At 48.3% G+C, this 18,303-nt stretch overlaps 1 protein-coding gene across 3 annotated transcripts in view; it reads left to right on the top strand.

Annotated features, from left to right (window-relative positions):
* Nucleotides 1-4,807: 4,807 nt before the first annotated feature.
* PIK3CD (phosphatidylinositol-4,5-bisphosphate 3-kinase catalytic subunit delta) overlaps nt 4,808-18,303 on the top strand; it is a 66,186-nt gene continuing 52,690 nt past the window's right edge. For 2 of the 3 annotated variants that reach the window (XM_029579263.1, XM_029579264.1), the window contains exons 1-4: nt 4,808-4,932; nt 14,088-14,257; nt 16,919-17,147; nt 17,575-17,804. In XM_029579263.1, coding sequence (XP_029435123.1) covers nt 14,117-14,257; nt 16,919-17,147; nt 17,575-17,804 — 600 coding nt within the window. In that variant the 5' untranslated portion in view covers nt 4,808-4,932; nt 14,088-14,116. The remainder of the gene's footprint in view (nt 4,933-14,087; nt 14,258-16,918; nt 17,148-17,574; nt 17,805-18,303) is intronic. The other variant, XM_029579265.1, reaches the window with a different exon arrangement.

An 18,303-nucleotide genomic window follows, 5' to 3' on the forward strand; every position in this document is an offset into this window, starting at 1 on the left:
ACTGGAGGGATCAGGGGATGGGTGCAGGGATACAGAGCCTGTCACCTCTAGGAGTGGAGGGATCTTTGGATGGGTGCAGGGATACAGAGCCTGTCACCTCTAGGACTGGAGGGATCAGGGGATGGGTGCAGGGATACAGAGCCTGTCACCTCTAGGACTGGAGGGATCAGGGGATGAGCACAGGGATACAGAGCCTGTCACCTCTAGGACTGGAGGGATCAGGGGATGGGGACAGGGATACAGAGCCTGTCACCTCTGGGACTGGAGGGATCAGGGGATGGGGGCAGGGATACAGAGCCTGTCACCTCTAGGACTGGAGGGCTCAGGGGATGGAGCAGGGATACAGAGCCTGTCACCTCTAGGACTGGAGGGATCAGGGGATGAGCACAGGGATACAGAGCCTGTCACCTCTAGGACTGGAGGGATCATTGGATGGGTGCAGGGATACAGAGCCTGTCACCTCTAGGACTGGAGGGATCAGGGGATGGGGGCAGGGATACAGAGCCTGTCACCTCTAGGACTGGAGGGATCAGGGGATGGGGACAGGGATACAGAGCCTGTCACCTCTAGGAGTGGAGGGATCATTGGATGGGTGCAGGGATACAGAGCCTGTCACCTCTAGGACTGGAGGGATCAGGGGATGGGAGCAGGGATACAGAGCCTGTCACCTCTAGGACTGGAGGGATCAGGGGATGAGCACAGGGATACAGAGCCTGTCACCTCTAGGACTGGAGGGATCTTTGGATGGGTGCAGGGATACAGAGCCTGTCACCTCTAGGACTGGAGGGATCAGGGGATGGGGGCAGGGATACAGAGCCTGTCACCTCTAGGACTGGAGGGCTCAGGGGATGGGAGCAGGGATACAGAGCCTGTCACCTCTAGGACTGGAGGGCTCAGGGGATGGATGCAGTGATACAGAGCCTGTCACCTCTAGGACTGGAGGGCTCAGGGGATGTGTGCAGGGATACAGAGCCTGTCACCTCTAGGACTGGAGGGATCAGGGGATGGGAGCAGGGATACAGAGCCTGTCACCTCTAGGACTGGAGGGATCAGGGGATGGGTGCAGGGATACAGAGCCTGTCACCTCTAGGACTGGAGGGTTCAGGTTTCAGGTGTGGGGATACAGAGCCTATCACTTCTAGGACTGGAGGGCTCAGGGGATGGGAGCAGGGATACAGAGCCTGTCACCTCTAGGACTGGAGGGATCATTGGATGGGTGCAGGGATACAGAGCCTGTCACCTCTAGCACTGGAGGGATCAGGGGATGGGTGCAGGGATACAGAGCCTGTCACCTCTAGGAGTGGAGGGATCATTGGATGGGTGCAGGGATACAGAGCCTGTCACCTCTAGGACTGGAGGGCTCAGGGGATGGGAGCAGGGATACAGAGCCTGTCACCTCTAAGACTGGAGGGATCATTGGATGGGTGCAGGGATACAGAGCCTGTCACCTCTAGCACTGGAGGGATCAGGGGATGGGTGCAGGGATACAGAGCCTGTCACCTCTAGGAGTGGAGGGGATCATTGGATGGGTGCAGGGATACAGAGCCTGTCACCTCTAGGACTGGAGGGATCAGGGGATGGGAGCAGGGATACAGAGCCTGTCACCTCTAGGACTGGAGGGATCAGGGGATGGGGACAGGGATACAGAGCCTGTCACCTCTAGGACTGGAGGGATCAGGGGATGGGGGCAGGGATACAGAGCCCGTCACCTCTAGGACTGGAGGGCTCAGGGGATGGGTGCAGGGATACAGAGCCTGTCACCTCTAGGACTGGAGGGAGCAGGGGACGGGTGCAGGGATACAGAGCCTATCACCTCTAGGACTGGAGGGATCAGGGGATGGGTGCAGGGATACAGAGCCTGTCACCTCTAGGACTGGAGGGCTCAGGGGATGTGTGCAGGGATACAGAGCCTGTCACCTCTAGGACTGGAGGGATCAGGGGATGGGAGCAGGGATACAGAGCCTGTCACCTCTAGGACTGGAGGGATCAGGGGATGGGAGCAGGGATACAGAGCCTGTCACCTCTAGGACTGGAGGGTTCAGGTTTCAGGTGTGGGGATACAGAGCCTATCACTTCTAGGACTGGAGGGCTCAGGGGATGGGAGCAGGGATACAGAGCCTGTCACCTCTAGGACTGGAGGGATCATTGGATGGGTGCAGGGATACAGAGCCTGTCACCTCTAGCACTGGAGGGATCAGGGGATGGGTGCAGGGATACAGAGCCTGTCACCTCTAGGAGTGGAGGGATCATTGGATGGGTGCAGGGATACAGAGCCTGTCACCTCTAGGACTGGAGGGATCAGGGGATGAGCACAGGGATACAGAGCCTGTCACCTCTAGGACTGGAGGGATCAGGGGATGGGGACAGGGATACAGAGCCTGTCACCTCTAGGACTGGAGGGATCAGGGGATGGGAGCAGGGATACAGAGCCTGTCACCTCTAGGACTGGAGGGATCAGGGGATGAGCACAGGGATACAGAGCCTGTCACCTCTAGGACTGGAGGGATCAGGGGATGGGGACAGGGATACAGAGCCTGTCACCTCTAGGACTGGAGGGATCAGGGGATGGGAGCAGGGATACAGAGCCTGTCACCTCTAGGACTGGAGGGCTCAGGGGATGGGTGCAGGGATACAGAGCCTGTCACCTCTAGGACTGGAGGGCTCAGGGGATGGGAGCAGGGATACAGAGCCTGTCACCTCTAAGACTGGAGGGATCATTGGATGGGTGCAGGGATACAGAGCCTGTCACCTCTAGCACTGGAGGGATCAGGGGATGGGTGCAGGGATACAGAGCCTGTCACCTCTAGGAGTGGAGGGATCATTGGATGGGTGCAGGGATACAGAGCCTGTCACCTCTAGGACTGGAGGGATCAGGGGATGGGAGCAGGGATACAGAGCCTGTCACCTCTAGGACTGGAGGGATCAGGGGATGGGGACAGGGATACAGAGCCTGTCACCTCTAGGACTGGAGGGCTCAGGGGATGGGAGCAGGGATACAGAGCCTGTCACCTCTAGGACTGGAGGGATCAGGGGATGGGGGCAGGGATACAGAGCCCGTCACCTCTAGGACTGGAGGGCTCAGGGGATGGGTGCAGGGATACAGAGCCTGTCACCTCTAGGACTGGAGGGAGCAGGGGACGGGTGCAGGGATACAGAGCCTGTCACCTCTAGGACTGGAGGGATCAGGGGATGGGTGCAGGGATACAGAGCCTGTCACCTCTAGGACTGGAGGGATCAGGGGATGAGCACAGGGATACAGAGCCTGTCACCTCTAGGACTGGAGGGATCAGGGGATGGGGACAGGGATACAGAGCCTGTCACCTCTAGGACTGGAGGGATCAGGGGATGGGAGCAGGGATACAGAGCCTGTCACCTCTAGGACTGGAGGGCTCAGGGGATGAGCACAGGGATACAGAGCCTGTCACCTCTAGGACTGGAGGGATCAGGGGATGGGGACAGGGATACAGAGCCTGTCACCTCTAGGACTGGAGGGATCAGGGGATGGGAGCAGGGATACAGAGCCTGTCACCTCTAGGACTGGAGGGCTCAGGGGATGGGAGCAGGGATACAGAGCCTGTCACCTCTAGGACTGGAGGGATCAGGGGATGAGAACAGGGATACAGAGCCTGTCACCTCTAGGACTGGAGGGATCAGGGGATGGGGACAGGGATACAGAGCCTGTCACCTCTAGGACTGGAGGGATCAGGGGATGGGAGCAGGGATACAGAGCCTGTCACCTCTAGGACTGGAGGGATCAGGGGATGGGTGCAGGGATACAGAGCCTGTCACCTCTAGGACTGGAGGGATCAGGGGATGGGTGCAGGGATACAGAGCCTGTCACCTCTAGGACTGGAGGGATCAGGTTTCAGGTGTGGGAATATAGAGCCTGTCACACAAAGCAAGCACAAAGGAAGAGGGGTAATTGTTTCCAATCATCTTAAGGTGGCCAAACAGGTGGACAAGGTGATGGTAAAAGCCAGAAAGCTGCTTGGCTGCATAGGGAGAGGACTGGTCAGCAGAGAAAGGGAGGAGATGCTGCCCCTGTACAGGTCCCTGGTGAGACCTCACTGGGATTACTGAGTACAATTCTGGAGACCCCACCTTCAAAAGGATAGAAACAGGATGGAGTCGTCCAGAGGGGGAGGCTGCTAAAATGGGCAGTGGTCTTCAGTCTAAAGCATATGGGGAGAGACTTAAAGATCTAAATGTGCCCATGTGCATCAGTATGAAATTTGATTAAAAAAAAATAGTTTTCAGTGAATGAGCAGATTAAAAAATCCGGGACAATTTTGTGTTCTGTTCTTGCTTAAGCAGGTCAAAGGACATTTTTTTTAAAAACAGGCTGAGTCTCACGTCCTGCTTAGGGAATGAAGCGGAGCCTGGAAATGAAAGCTGCAGAGGGCCCTTGCTATTGCTCTTCACATCGCCCTTCTGGGGTGGGGGCGGGCGTCTTCCTTTCGGAAGGTCGTTTTTGCTGCCATTTCCAGTATTTGCCTGCAGGATCTAAAAACCAAAACAACAGTTGTGAAAAGCAGAAGAGAAAGTGTGTATTCCAGTAAAAGGAAGTAGTGAGAAGGTTTCGGCGTTGGGTGATTAGAAGCGCATCCGGTCCTGCTGCGCGCTAATGCTGCGCCGGAGTTACTGAAACTTCGCTCGGAGGCCCTCCTGCAAAAAGAAAGGGGATGCGCTCTCCTTGTTGCAGAAGGGGCCGAGGACTTTTACAGCAAGTTTAAGAGGTCCCAGGTTTTTTGCTTCCTCTCTGGTTCTGCGCCTGCGCCTTGCACACAGGCCCAGAGGCTAAGCCCGAGGAAGGGACCCCGCCCTCTCATCTGCATAGACCCCGCCCCCAGCCTCCTCGGGGCTCTCTGGGCAGAGCCAGCGCAGGTGCCGGAGCGCCGGGCGAGCCTCGCGACCTGGGAGGGCTGAATTCAGGTCAGTGCCGACTGCCCCCGCATGCCACATCTCCCCCGAAAATATTCCCTCCCTTTCACCTCTCATCTCCCTCTAAACTACTCCTTCCACCCTCTCCTCCCTGATCTGGGGTAATATGCAGGGAGCATTTGTTCAGCCTAAAGCCACATTCGCATGATTGTATTGTGCTTCCAAGAAAGGCATAGGGTAACCTGCAAGCAACTCTACCCATCGCTTAGGCCATTTCAGACTTTTCCCGTTGTTACTGTGCAACAGTACAGATCTCTGCCCTGAGCAGCAGGGCCACTCCCAGCCTTATAACTGTCTGTCAACCTGAAGGTAGATCCTACACCTTCCTAAGGGCAGCCCTGCTGAGCAGGTACGATGCATAAGGGAAATGTAAAGCAGATTATTTGGATTTGATTAGATGTTAATAATCTCGCACAGGACAATTTAACTGTACATCGCCCAGACTCCTGGGGGATTAGAAACATAAATAAATAATAGATAAACAGAGCAGGACGTGATGAGTAAATGAAGAAGCAGATTTGGAATATTCAGATCAAAAGAACAGGAGGCAACAGTGAACAAAGATATCTACAGAATATGCAAACACATACAACAGCTCCAAAAGTGGTAGAAAGCAACTCCTTCTATCCAGCCCTATTGATACAAAGCTACAAGATTTCCCTCCCTCTTTCACCACTGCTCATTTATAGAGAAATCTCTCCTAATGGCAGCAACTGCAAAACCGAATACCGAGTGCTCGCATCTGTGCCCAGTGCTGGCTAATCCTGTCTGAATACACCTGTGGGCTACAGCAACACCGCAAGGCTTGCCTCCTAATAGATCTGATTGCTTTAACAAATAAATACTTCTTGCAGGGGGGAGTAGTGATGTGGCCGTGGAACTGCTGTTCCATGCATATTACCCCAGTATTTTGTTTCCGTCTTCTTACCATTAAGGGATCCTCTGTGTTTATCCCATACTTTCCTGAATTCGGCTACTGACTTTGTCTCCCCTACCTTCTCTGGGAGGCAGTCCATGCATTCACCACCCTTTTCTTCTTGAATCTACCTCCTTGTAGTTTCAAACTGTGACCCCCTAGTTCTACAGATTCCTTTCCATTAGAAAAGGTTTATCTTTTAGGGATTTATATGTCTGTATCATATTATTTATTAATTATTTATTTATTTATTTATTTATTTAGAGTTTTTCTATACCGGCATTCGTGATTAGAAATCACATCATGCTGGTTTACAGATAACAGGGGGTGTGAAACAACAAACGGAACATTAACGAGTGCAGAGAGGTCGTAAAGTTACATTACAACAAGGTCCATCTAACTGGGGAAAGAATTAAAGCATGGCAACTGAGTAAAGGATTAAATATTTACATTATATTGTGAAGTCTCTTAAAAGATGTTGCTTTCATTCAATTGGGATCTGGGAAGGCTTGCTTAAATAGCCAAGTCCTAAGCCTTTTTCTGAATGTGGGTAGGCACGGTTCTTGTCTCAGATCCGGAGGAATAGAATTCCATAGTGAAGGTCCGGCTGTGGAGAAGGCGCGGTCTCTGAAAGTTAAATGGTGAGTGGTTTTGGTTTGGGGAATGAGAAGTGATCCTCTGTAAGCTTCTCTGATGGGTCTAGTGGATGTGTGTCGTCTGAGTGGGATTTGTAGGTCGAGCATAGCATAGTGATGGATAGCTTTATAGATGCTGGTGATGGATTTGTGGATAATTCTAAAGTGTATTGGCAGCCAGTGTAAGTTCTTGAGAGTGGGAGAGATGTGATCTCTTCTCCTGGTGTTAGTCAGAATTCTCGCAGCCGAGTTCTGGAGCATCTGAAGGGGTTTAATGGATGCGGAAGGGAGACCAAGTAAGATAGAATTACAATAGTCTATCTTAGAAAAGATAACTGCTTGAAGGACCGTTCTGAAGTCTCGCACGTGGAGGAGAGGTTTGATTCTTTTCAGAACCTGTAGTTTATAGAAGCCGTCTTTTGTTGTTTGTTTGATGAAGGATTTTAAGTTAAGATGGTTGTTAAGATATTGCCCTTATCTGTCCTCTCCTCTGTGGTATAAATGTACATGGGTGCAGTCCCCTTCTCATTTTAATTGCCTTGCTCTGGACTGCCTCTAGATTCTCTATTAAGAACATAAGAAATTGCCAATCTAGGTCAGACCAAGGGTCCATCAAGCCCAGCATCCTGTTTCCAACAGAGGTCAATCCAGGCCACAAGAATCTGGCAATTACCCAAACACTAAGAAGATCCCATGCCACTGATGCAATTAATAGCAGTGGCTATTCCCTAAGTAAACTTGATTAATAGCCATTAATGGACTTCTCCTCTAAGAACTTATCCAAACCTTTTTTGAACCCAGCTACACTAACTGCACTAACCACATCCTCTGGCAACAAATTCCAGAGCTTTATTGTGCATTGAGTGAAAAAGAATTTTCTCCGATTAGTCTTAAATGTGCTACTTGCTAACTTCATGGAATGCCCCTAGTCCTCCTATTATCTTTTTTTTTTTAAGGGATTAATAAACATGGGGATAAAGGTGAACCAGTAGATGTAGTGTATTTGGAAGGCATTTGACAAAGTCCCTCATGAGAGGCTTCTAAGAAAACTAAAAAGTCCTGGGATAGGAGGCGATGTCCTTTTCGTGGATTACAAACTGGTTAAAAGACAAGAAACAGAGAGTAGGATTAAATGGGCAATTTTCTCAGTGGAAAAGGGTAAACAGTGGAGTGCCTCAGGGATCTGTACTTGGACCGGTGCTTTTCAATATATATATAAATGATCTGGAAAGGAATACGAGGAGTGAGGTTATCAAATTTGCGGATAATACAAAATTATTCAGAGTAATTAAATCACAAGAGGATTGTGATACATTACAGGAGGACCTTGGAAGATTGGGCATCCAAATGGCAGATGAAATTTAATGTGGACATGTGCAAGGTGATGCATATAGGGAAAAATAACCCTTGCTGTAGTTACACGATGTTAGGTTCCATATTAGGAGCTACCACCCAGGAAAAAGATCTGGGCATCATAGTAGATAACACATTGAAATCGTCGGCTCAGTGTGCTGCAGCAGTCAAAAAAGCAAACAATGTTAGGAATTATTAGGAAGGGAATGGTTAATAAAACAGAAAATGTCATAATGCCTCTGTATCGCTCCATGGTGAGACCACACCTTGAATATTGTGTACAATTCTGGTCGCCGCATCTAAAAAAAAAAGATATAGTTGCGATGGAGAAGGTACAGAGAAGGGCGACCAAAATGATAAAGGGGATGGAACAGCTCCCCTATGAGGAAAGGCTGAAGAGGTTAGGTCTGTTCAGCTTGGAGAAGAGACGGCTGAGGGGGGATATGATAGAGGTCTTTAAGATCAGGAGAGGTCGTTGAAAGATTCAGTCTTCAGAACTGAACAGAGGCCTCCCCAGTGATCTATCCAGAGGCTTTATCACCTTCTTTTTCTGATTGTTCATGCTTTGCATCCCATTGGTCCTAGCCCCCACCTTGCACATCAGCATCTCCCCCATCCCAACTGTGTACAGCTCCTTTGAATTTTTGCCTACCAACTGCATGATCCTAAAATTTTTTGCATTGCATTTTAATTGCCAAGCATTCGACCATTCCTCAGTCTTTGTTTAGTGACTTTGGATTCTGTTCACTTCCTTAGGTTTGTCTACTCTCTTGCCTATCTTTGAGGCATCCACAAAAGGACAGGCTTTTCCTTTTTAATCCTTTCAAGATATTGAAAAGAAATTATCCCAGGACTGATAGCCCTGAGGCCTCTCTCAACTCTACCATCACCTTCTGTCATCTGTCACTCAGCCACCACCTTGGAACCTACCTTCAAGCTGCTTAGTTTATTTGTGAGCCTCGCATGGGGACAATATCAAAAGCTTTGCTGAAACCCAAGTAAACCACATCCAGAGGATACCTTCAATCTAACTCTCTAGTCACCCGTTTAAAGAAAATCAGTCAGACCCACTGAATGCGATCTGCCTGCAGTGATAGCACGAGGGACTGTAGAGAGTTCCTATCCTTTCCTTCACATTATGAGATAAGGCTTACTGCCTGCAGTGATAGCACGAGGGACTGTAGAGAGTTCCCATCCTTTCCTTCACATTATGAGATAAGGCTTACTGCCTGCAGTGATAGCACGAGGGACTGTAGAGAGTTCCCATCCTTTCCTTCACATTATCAGATAAGGCTTACTGCCTGCAGTGATAGCACGAGGGACTGTAGAGAGTTCCCATCCTTTCCTTCACATTATCAGATAAGGCTTACTGCCTGCAGTGATAGCACGAGGGACTGTAGAGAGTTCCTATCCTTTCCTTCACATTATGAGATAAGGCTTACTGGCTGCAGTGATAGCACGAGGGACTGTAGAGAGTTCCTATCCTTTCCTTCACATTATGAGATGAGGCTTACTGCCTGCAGTGATAGCACGAGGGACTGTAGAGAGTTCCCATCCTTTCCTTCACATTATCAGATAAGGCTTACTGCCTGCAGTGATAGCACGAGGGACTGTAGAGAGTTCCTATCCTTTCCTTCACATTATGAGATAAGGCTTACTGGCTGCAGTGATAGCACGAGGGACTGTAGAGAGTTCCTATCCTTTCCTTCACATTATGAGATGAGGCTTACTGGCTGCAGTGATAGCACGAGGGACTGTAGAGAGTTCCCATCCTTTCCTTCACATTATGAGATGAGGCTTACTGGCTGCAGTGATAGCACGAGGGACTGTAGAGAGTTCCTATCCTTTCCTTCACATTATGAGATGAGGCTTACTGGCTGCAGTGATAGCACGAGGGACTGTAGAGAGTTCCTATCCTTTCCTTCACATTATCAGATAAGGCTTACTGGCTGCAGTGATAGCACGAGGGACTGTAGAGAGTTCCTATCCTTTCCTTCACATTATGAGATAAGGCTTACTGGCTGCAGTGATAGCACGAGGGACTGTAGAGAGTTCCTATCCTTTCCTTCACATTATGAGATGAGGCTTACTGGCTGCAGTGATAGCACGAGGGACTGTAGAGAGTTCCCATCCTTTCCTTCACATTATGAGATAAGGCTTACTGCCTGCAGTGATAGCACGAGGGACTGTAGAGAGTTCCTATCCTTTCCTTCACATTATGAGATAAGGCTTACTGGCTGCAGTGATAGCACGAGGGACTGTAGAGAGTTCCTATCCTTTCCTTCACATTATGAGATGAGGCTTACTGCCTGCAGTGATAGCACGAGGGACTGTAGAGAGTTCCCATCCTTTCCTTCACATGATCAGATAAGGCTTACTGCCTGCAGTGATAGCACGAGGGACTGTAGAGAGTTCCCATCCTTTCCTTCACATTATGAGATGAGGCTTACTGGCTGCAGTGATAGCACGAGGGACTGTAGAGAGTTCCTATCCTTTCCTTCACATTATGAGATGAGGCTTACTGGCTGCAGTGATAGCACGAGGGACTGTAGAGAGTTCCCATCCTTTCCTTCACATTATGAGATAAGGCTTACTGCCTGCAGTGATAGCACGAGGGACTGTAGAGAGTTCCCATCCTTTCCTTCACATTATCAGATAAGGCTTACTGCCTGCAGTGATAGCACGAGGGACTGTAGAGAGTTCCCATCCTTTCCTTCACATTATGAGATAAGGCTTACTGCCTGCAGTGATAGCACGAGGGACTGTAGAGAGTTCCTATCCTTTCCTTCACATTATGAGATGAGGCTTACTGGCTGCAGTGATAGCACGAGGGACTGTAGAGAGTTCCTATCCTTTCCTTCACATTATCAGATAAGGCTTACTGCCTGCAGTGATAGCACGAGGGACTGTAGAGAGTTCCTATCCTTTCCTTCACATTATGAGATAAGGCTTACTGGCTGCAGTGATAGCACGAGGGACTGTAGAGAGTTCCTATCCTTTCCTTCACATTATGAGATAAGGCTTACTGGCTGCAGTGATAGCACGAGGGACTGTAGAGAGTTCCTATCCTTTCCTTCACATTATGAGATAAGGCTTACTGGCTGCAGTGATAGCACGAGGGACTGTAGAGAGTTCCTATCCTTTCCTTCACATTATGAGATGAGGCTTACTGCCTGCAGTGATAGCACGAGGGACTGTAGAGAGTTCCCATCCTTTCCTTCACATGATCAGATAAGGCTTACTGCCTGCAGTGATAGCACGAGGGACTGTAGAGAGTTCCCATCCTTTCCTTCACATTATGAGATGAGGCTTACTGGCTGCAGTGATAGCACGAGGGACTGTAGAGAGTTCCTATCCTTTCCTTCACATTATGAGATGAGGCTTACTGCCTGCAGTGATAGCACGAGGGACTGTAGAGAGTTCCCATCCTTTCCTTCACATTATGAGATGAGGCTTACTGGCTGCAGTGATAGCACGAGGGACTGTAGAGAGTTCCCATCCTTTCCTTCACATTATGAGATGAGGCTTACTGGCTGCAGTGATAGCACGAGGGACTGTAGAGAGTTCCTATCCTTTCCTTCACATTATCAGATAAGGCTTACTGCCTGCAGTGATAGCACGAGGGACTGTAGAGAGTTCCTATCCTTTCCTTCACATTATGAGATGAGGCTTACTGCCTGCAGTTTTCAACCTCCTCTCTTACCACTTTTGTGAAAAGGGACCCTAATCATCCTTCTCCTATCCTATGAAACCACTGCTATCTTCATGTGCTGAAAACCTAATTTAAATCAAATGAAAATCTGTCAGCTCTGAGCTCCCTTAGTAGCCTTGGATGTGCCTCCCCTGGTCCCATCGCTTTCTCCAGCTTTAGTTTTTCGTGTTCCATGCAAATGCTCTCGGGATCTGCTCCATGCCCATCTGTGGCCTTGTCAAGCATCAGCAGGTTTTGTTTCGCATTTCTGCTTTCTCATTATATCGCTCCCATCACCTTTTCTCTTCCTCTTTTCTAGACTTCTCACCCTGGTTTGCCTCTTTAGCAACCTTCATTCCGCTTATGATTTCTTTCTTTCACTCTCAGCTTTTATTCTTCCCTGTGTTTATCTTTTGAGATCCACGGTATTGTTTGAATGCTAAATCTTTTGGAGAAGAAGTTTGGTTTCTTTTCTTCTTTTTAACCTTTCTTACATAAAGATGTAAGATTAGTGAAATGGACTCTTTCACTAGCTTGAACACCCCCAATATCCAATCTGTCATCCCCATCCCCTCTTCCTTCTTTGGGACTTGGGTACATGGGTTAGAAGTTCCTGTGGGAGGGGAATTTCCGGGATGACCACAGTGATTGGACGTTGATTTCCCTGACTTGAAATTTCTTTTTCTTTGGATTATCTCCTTTGCCTTATTTTGTTTCCATCAATGGGGAAAAAAGAGAAACAGGAAGTTTGTGAATCTCCTTCCGTATCTACGCTGCTTAGAGGTCCAGTGGACACTCAGATTCAGTGTCCAGCAATCTCAGTTCAAGTGAGTTAAGCAGGGGAATTACCCCTCTTCCCTTATCTCGGTTTGGCAGGGGAGATAATGGAAAACCCATTCTTGGACTCTTTCGTGGCGGAAAAGCTGGCTTAAGCATTGGAAAATCCTTGGATGTGAGAGGTGGTATGGATAGGATGCCAGAGGGTTGGTGTCAAACAGGACTGAGCAGCGCGGGGGTTACAAGACATGGTGGCACCCTGGGAAATGTTTTTTCGAGATTGCCTCATGCCTGTGAGAACTGGTTTCGCTGTGCTCCATGGAGCTGCAGGTAATGCTACTCTCGATGAGTTCCAACAGCCATGGTGTTCCCTCAGCGTTTGGGTGAAGCCCAGGTAGGGGAGACTGCTGTTACATTGTCTGATAGTGGAAGCTGGTCTGCCATACAGAGAACATTTTGGTGTGTACAGTACCCCAACTACTGCACCTGATTTCACTGTGGGGGGAATAAAGTAACTGAGCACAATGTTGCAATAGTAACAGCTTAAGACCTCACCGCAGAATACAGGTGTTGCCAATATTAAAGAGAGTTCGATTCTTCAGAGTAAATTAGAATCGGCTGAAAATGCGTAAAGGTCTAAAAATTTGACACTTTTAAATTTCCCCAAGACCAGGTTGACTTCCTCACAAGAATTGTTTAAAAAGTATTTGATGGAAGGTTTTCAAATTGTTCAAGATAAAGAAATCATTTAAGCTAAGAGCTCCTATGAGGCAAAATGTCCATGAAGAAGAGGGAGGAATAGATGCCTTTCCCCATTTGGTAGTGCAGAATGAATGATTTTCTTCAAGACCCTCAAGATAATATTCCAATAAGAGCAACTTTCTTATTAAATTTGCCCAGCTTGTCTTTGAACAGCACTTTTAATATACGAACTCCTTATTTTCTGGTCAGAAAGTTCAGGGGTTTCCCGGATGTGAGGAGAGTTACACAGCAGAGGAGCAAGCTTTCATGTTGGGAGCTACTTTCTTTTTGAAGTTTCCATGTAAACATATCATAGGCCATCAAAGGATCAAGTTTATCTGTTTAGATCCATTGCAATCCGATTTCTTTTGGCGAAATGATTCCTCTTTCCATATTGGGGATGAAATGGCCTATGGATTACTTGGTATCTTGTGTTTCCTCCCTGAATATGTGCACTTGAGTTGAGCTATATTGTATGTTTTTCTTAGAACTGTTATTGTTTTATTTGCGTGGTCAGCTGTAATTCCTTTGCTTAGCTTTATTTCATGTTAATGATTTAAATGCTAAAAAAATAAAATAAAAAAAGCACCACACATGGCTTTTTCTGCAGGCTGCGCGTCTCAGAACATCTCCGCACGCCTCTAGGGGTGTGTGTGTGGTAAAAGCCGGGCTGAGGGAGGGACGGACAGGCCACACTACCTGGGTAAATGCCCCTGCCCAGAACTGATGCTTAGGGAACACAGCACTCTGGCCAACATTTGCAGTTAAGCATATCCCCCACCCCATTTGGTTGACCATACAGCTCCTTTTGCCTACCTCCATGGTGGGGAAGGATACAGAAGAGGGCCAGGTCGCCCAGCCTTGCCCTTGCCACCCTCCACCACCAGTTCTGCCACCTGAGTGCTGTGTCCATGCCCCCCACCAGGCTTGCTGTCTAATTGTGTGCAGTGGCTGATGCAGCACTTCCTTTCTGAGAGTGAGTGTGGCTGTCTCTCCCCTGCCAAGGAGTTACTGACCGCCTCATTTTCCACAGATACGGGTGCCAGTTAAGCTGTCAGGACGATGCCCCCAGGGGTTTACTGCCCCGCAGACTTCTGGGCTAAAGATCAAAACAGGAATATCTTGGTGGATTTTCTGCTACCCACAGGCATCTATGTGACCTTTTCTGTGCCTTGCAATGCCAGTTTGGGCAGCATCAAACAGGTGAGTGTGAGCTGGTCTGGCACTGCCAACCTTTGCAGCAGCGGGTGAGTGTGTGCTCAAAGTGAAGATGTCTCTTACTGAGGGCCGTCCAGCTCCATGCAGGCTTCCTATGTGGACAAAACGACAGATGCATTGAACGGTTGTCTAAGAGGTCCTGGTTTCAGGGTGTTTTACCTTCTCGGTAAGCCCTGATGAATCTTATTTGCTAAGTTGCATTTTAGAAAAGTGCATATATCCTGCTATTTCCTTGCATGGAAGAGGTGAGGGGGAGAAGAAGCCAGACAGGGATTTGATTGCCCATGCTGTGTGTTGTGTATTCAGGACATCCAAGAATCTGAGAGCCCAGTGATGATGTGAGATGCATGCGCTCTCTTTCCAGGGACACGTATGCAGATATCAAGGCTCTCCTGAAGCTGCTACAAATTAGGTTCCTTTAAATTAGTGGTTCCCAACCCTGTCCTGGGACCCCCCAGCCAGTCAGGTGTTCAGGATCTCCACAATGAATATGCAAGAGAGAAAATGTGCATGTTATGGAGGCAGTGCATGCAGATTTTCTCTCATGCATATTCATTGTGGAGATCCTGAAAACCCGACTGGCTGGGGGGTCCCCAGCACAGGGTTGGGAACCACTGCTTTAAATGAATATTAGAAAGTTACTAACACTGCAGCTGTGGCAAATACAGAAAGGCCGGCTCGTCTCACGGCTTCATGGCATTGCGGGATGCTGAGTTTTCACAGCCCATGCATATTGATTAGGGATATCCTGAAAACCCAGCCTGTGCCGTGGCCCTTGTGGACTACAAGTGAGAGTGGTCCTGATAGAGCTGGAAGCTGCTTCACGCTGCAGCTGAGTACTGGCCTAGGCACGGTGCATACATTCTGAGAAGAAAGAGAAATCTGTATTTTTTGGGGTGATTGTAGATTACTAAGTCATCTGTCCCAGTTCCACTTTCAGTAGTGCTCAAGCTGTTAATGATGTGTGAGGTCCTTCCTCATTCCCTGTAGAAGTCCATATGATGGGGATTTCACCTCCCAGTCTGGGGTGTGGGGGGGTAAGATGAGCATTTTCTGAAGGATTCAGAAGTCGGCATACAACATTGCGCAAAGGAAAGTGATGTCTCCCTTGCAGAGATTCCTCTCCAGCAGAGAACTCTTCTACCCCAAGCACAGCAAAGGACTCAGGACAGCTCAACACTTCTAGACCCTGCAAACAGCTAGGTGTTAATTTCCCTGGATATAACTGCAGCAGTTGGTCATCCCATCCTGTTACACCTGTTACCGGAATTGTCTTTCAATGATTTAGATCATTTTTGTCACAGCGGCCTCAGTGTATAGAACACAACAACATGACCTCGCAATGGCCACATATCATGACCGGATTACCACAAGGTTCAGCTTCATCTACTATATTATTTCATTTATACTCAGCCCCATTGTGAAGGATATAAACTTACGCCGATGACATCCATATCATGACCGGATTACCACAAGGTTCAGCTTCATCTACTATATTATTTAATATATACTCAGCCCCATTGTGAAGGATATAAACTTACGCCAATGACATCCATATCATGACATATCTTGACCGGATTACCACAAGGTTCAGCTTCATCTACTATATTATTTCATTTATACTCAGTCCCATTGTGAAGGATATAAACTTACGCCGATGACATCCAGTTCTTCAGCCTCGTACGTCCATCATAGTCAGAGACAGTAGACCTCGTAAACCTAAGTCTTGCGACTATCAGGAAGTGGCTCTTCTATCTCTGAACCTTGCAAAAACACAGTGCGTTCTGATTCAGCCCTCTCCAACTAAAATCCAGCAAATCTCAATTGTGACTGATAATACTGTTTTTCACTTGACTCCTTATCCGCAATTTCGGTGTTTTAGACCCCACTCTGTCTTTCTGTCCCCATGTAAGAAGCCTGCTAAAATCTGGTTTCTACAAGCTTCGGGTTAGGTTATGTGCGGTCTTAAACATCTCTTGGAGAAGCCAGACTTTCGGATGGTTGTGCAAGCATCAGTTCTATCATTGGTGGATTATTGTAACTCCACTCTTCTCTGCTTACCTGCCATGACAATTATTAATGCAGCTGCCTGTCGTATCTCCAGGCAAAAAAGATGCGACCTCATTCCCTCCTTGCTTGTGGACCTTTACTGGCTCCTCGTCATGGAACGGATCAAATATAAAATTGCTGTTGCCACCTTTAAACTGATCTCTTCAGACATGTCCCCATGGGGCAATGCATTTTTACATATGTGTACTGCCCCACGTGCCAACTACGCTCTCCTGGATGTGCCTTCAGTGCGTCAAGCAAGATTATCCTGCACCAGGGACTCTGCCTTTTCTGTAGCTCCTCCGATTTTGTGGCTCTACGCTTAGTTGACGGTCTAAAATCTTTCAGATGCTTGCTGAAAACATGGCCATTTAAGCAAGTGTATGAGTTGATCTAAGAATTGTCTAATTGAACTATTGGTTTACATTAGCAGTAACTGAGCTGGTCTCATGTATGTATTTTTATGGGATTGTTGGTCCATATTATTTTATGATTGTACTACCTGTACACTGCCTAGTTTTCTTGCTTTAGGCGGTTTATGAATACAGATAAAGATAACATCTTGATGCCTGTCTGAAATATGTTTATTCCTGCCAGTGTCTGTGGCATCATGCACAGTATGAACCCCTCTACCACATGCTCAGTGAGCCTCAGGCGTACGTCTTCACATGCGTTAACCAGACAGCAGAGCAGCAGGAGTTGGATGATGAGCAGCGCCGACTCTGTGATATTCAACCCTTCCTACCAGTGCTGCGACTTGTGGCACGAGAGGGAGATCGTGTGCAGAAACTCCTCAATTCACAGATCAGCCTGCTGATTGGCAAGGGTGAGCAGGTGCTTCCCCCATTGGTGGAGAAGCTTACAAGGCATGCTAGAAGTCACTGATATGAGAGTGTGGGCTGTGGAGGAATCATGGGGAGCATCCTGTCACTAGTTGGGGGAGTAATGGGGCACCAGTGGTGTGAGTGCAGGGTACGGGTTGTCACGGGATGCATCAGGTGTCATCAGTATGAGAGCAGGGGTCTGGGGAGTTATGGGGTGCATTGTCTGTTGCTTGTGGGGGTCATAGAGTGTCATGTTGCCGGTGTGAGCACAGTGAGTGGGAGAGACATGTGTCACCGCTGTGAGAGTGCAGACTGGAGGAGTCATTAGGAGCATCTTGTCAACTGGTGTGAGAGTGAGGTGCATTGTGTCATTAGCATGAAAGCTCCTTCATTCTCAAGCTTTATCTGCTGCTTGTTTCTTTCTCTCAGGTTTACATGAATTTGATTCAGTGGGTGATGCGGAGGTGTGTGATTTCCGTTCTAAGATGCGCCAGTTTTGTGAGGAGAAGGCTGCACAAAGGCAGCAACTGTGCTGGGAGTCATGGATGGAGTACAACTTCCCGCGGCAGCTGGAGCCCTCTGCTAAGTTGCTGGATGTGGGCAGTTTCCGGATACACAGCAAGAATATGATTGTCAACATTAAGTTTGAGTCTAGCCAGGTGAGGGAGGCATCTGTGTGCAGGGCGTACATTTTAGTGGTAATGGAGAGCAGGTTACCTGCAGTAGGGTTGTGCCTACCAGGAGCTGCTCCTGTGATTTATGTTCGACAGGTCACTGAGTGGTTTGTGTGTTCTGGTTGGGGGTAAGGGGTGAATATTTAGTACTGCAGGATTAACCTACAGACAGCCAATTGCTCAACACAAGAAGGTTCAATGAGAGTGCAGTAGGACGTTGACAAGGCAGAACCATGGGGAGTAGTAGAAAACACTCTCTTGGAGAATAGTGAGTGTATGTAACAAGTTATGAGAGAGGCCAGACTTTCACTCACTTTTTGAGGCTGGCTGTGGCCTTTCTCCTTGTATTTGAGGGGATGTGCCTGGGAGGGACAGGTTGGTCAGGCCCTGGATTTGTAAGCATACTTCTCGGAAGGACTGATTGCACCTTGTAGCATGAGTTAGTGGAGTGGCTGGCTCTGATGGGAAAGGGAGAGAAATGGCT

The sequence above is a fragment of the Rhinatrema bivittatum genome, chromosome 15, assembly GCF_901001135.1.
Source record: "Rhinatrema bivittatum chromosome 15, aRhiBiv1.1, whole genome shotgun sequence".
Classification (NCBI taxonomy): domain Eukaryota; kingdom Metazoa; phylum Chordata; class Amphibia; order Gymnophiona; family Rhinatrematidae; genus Rhinatrema; species Rhinatrema bivittatum.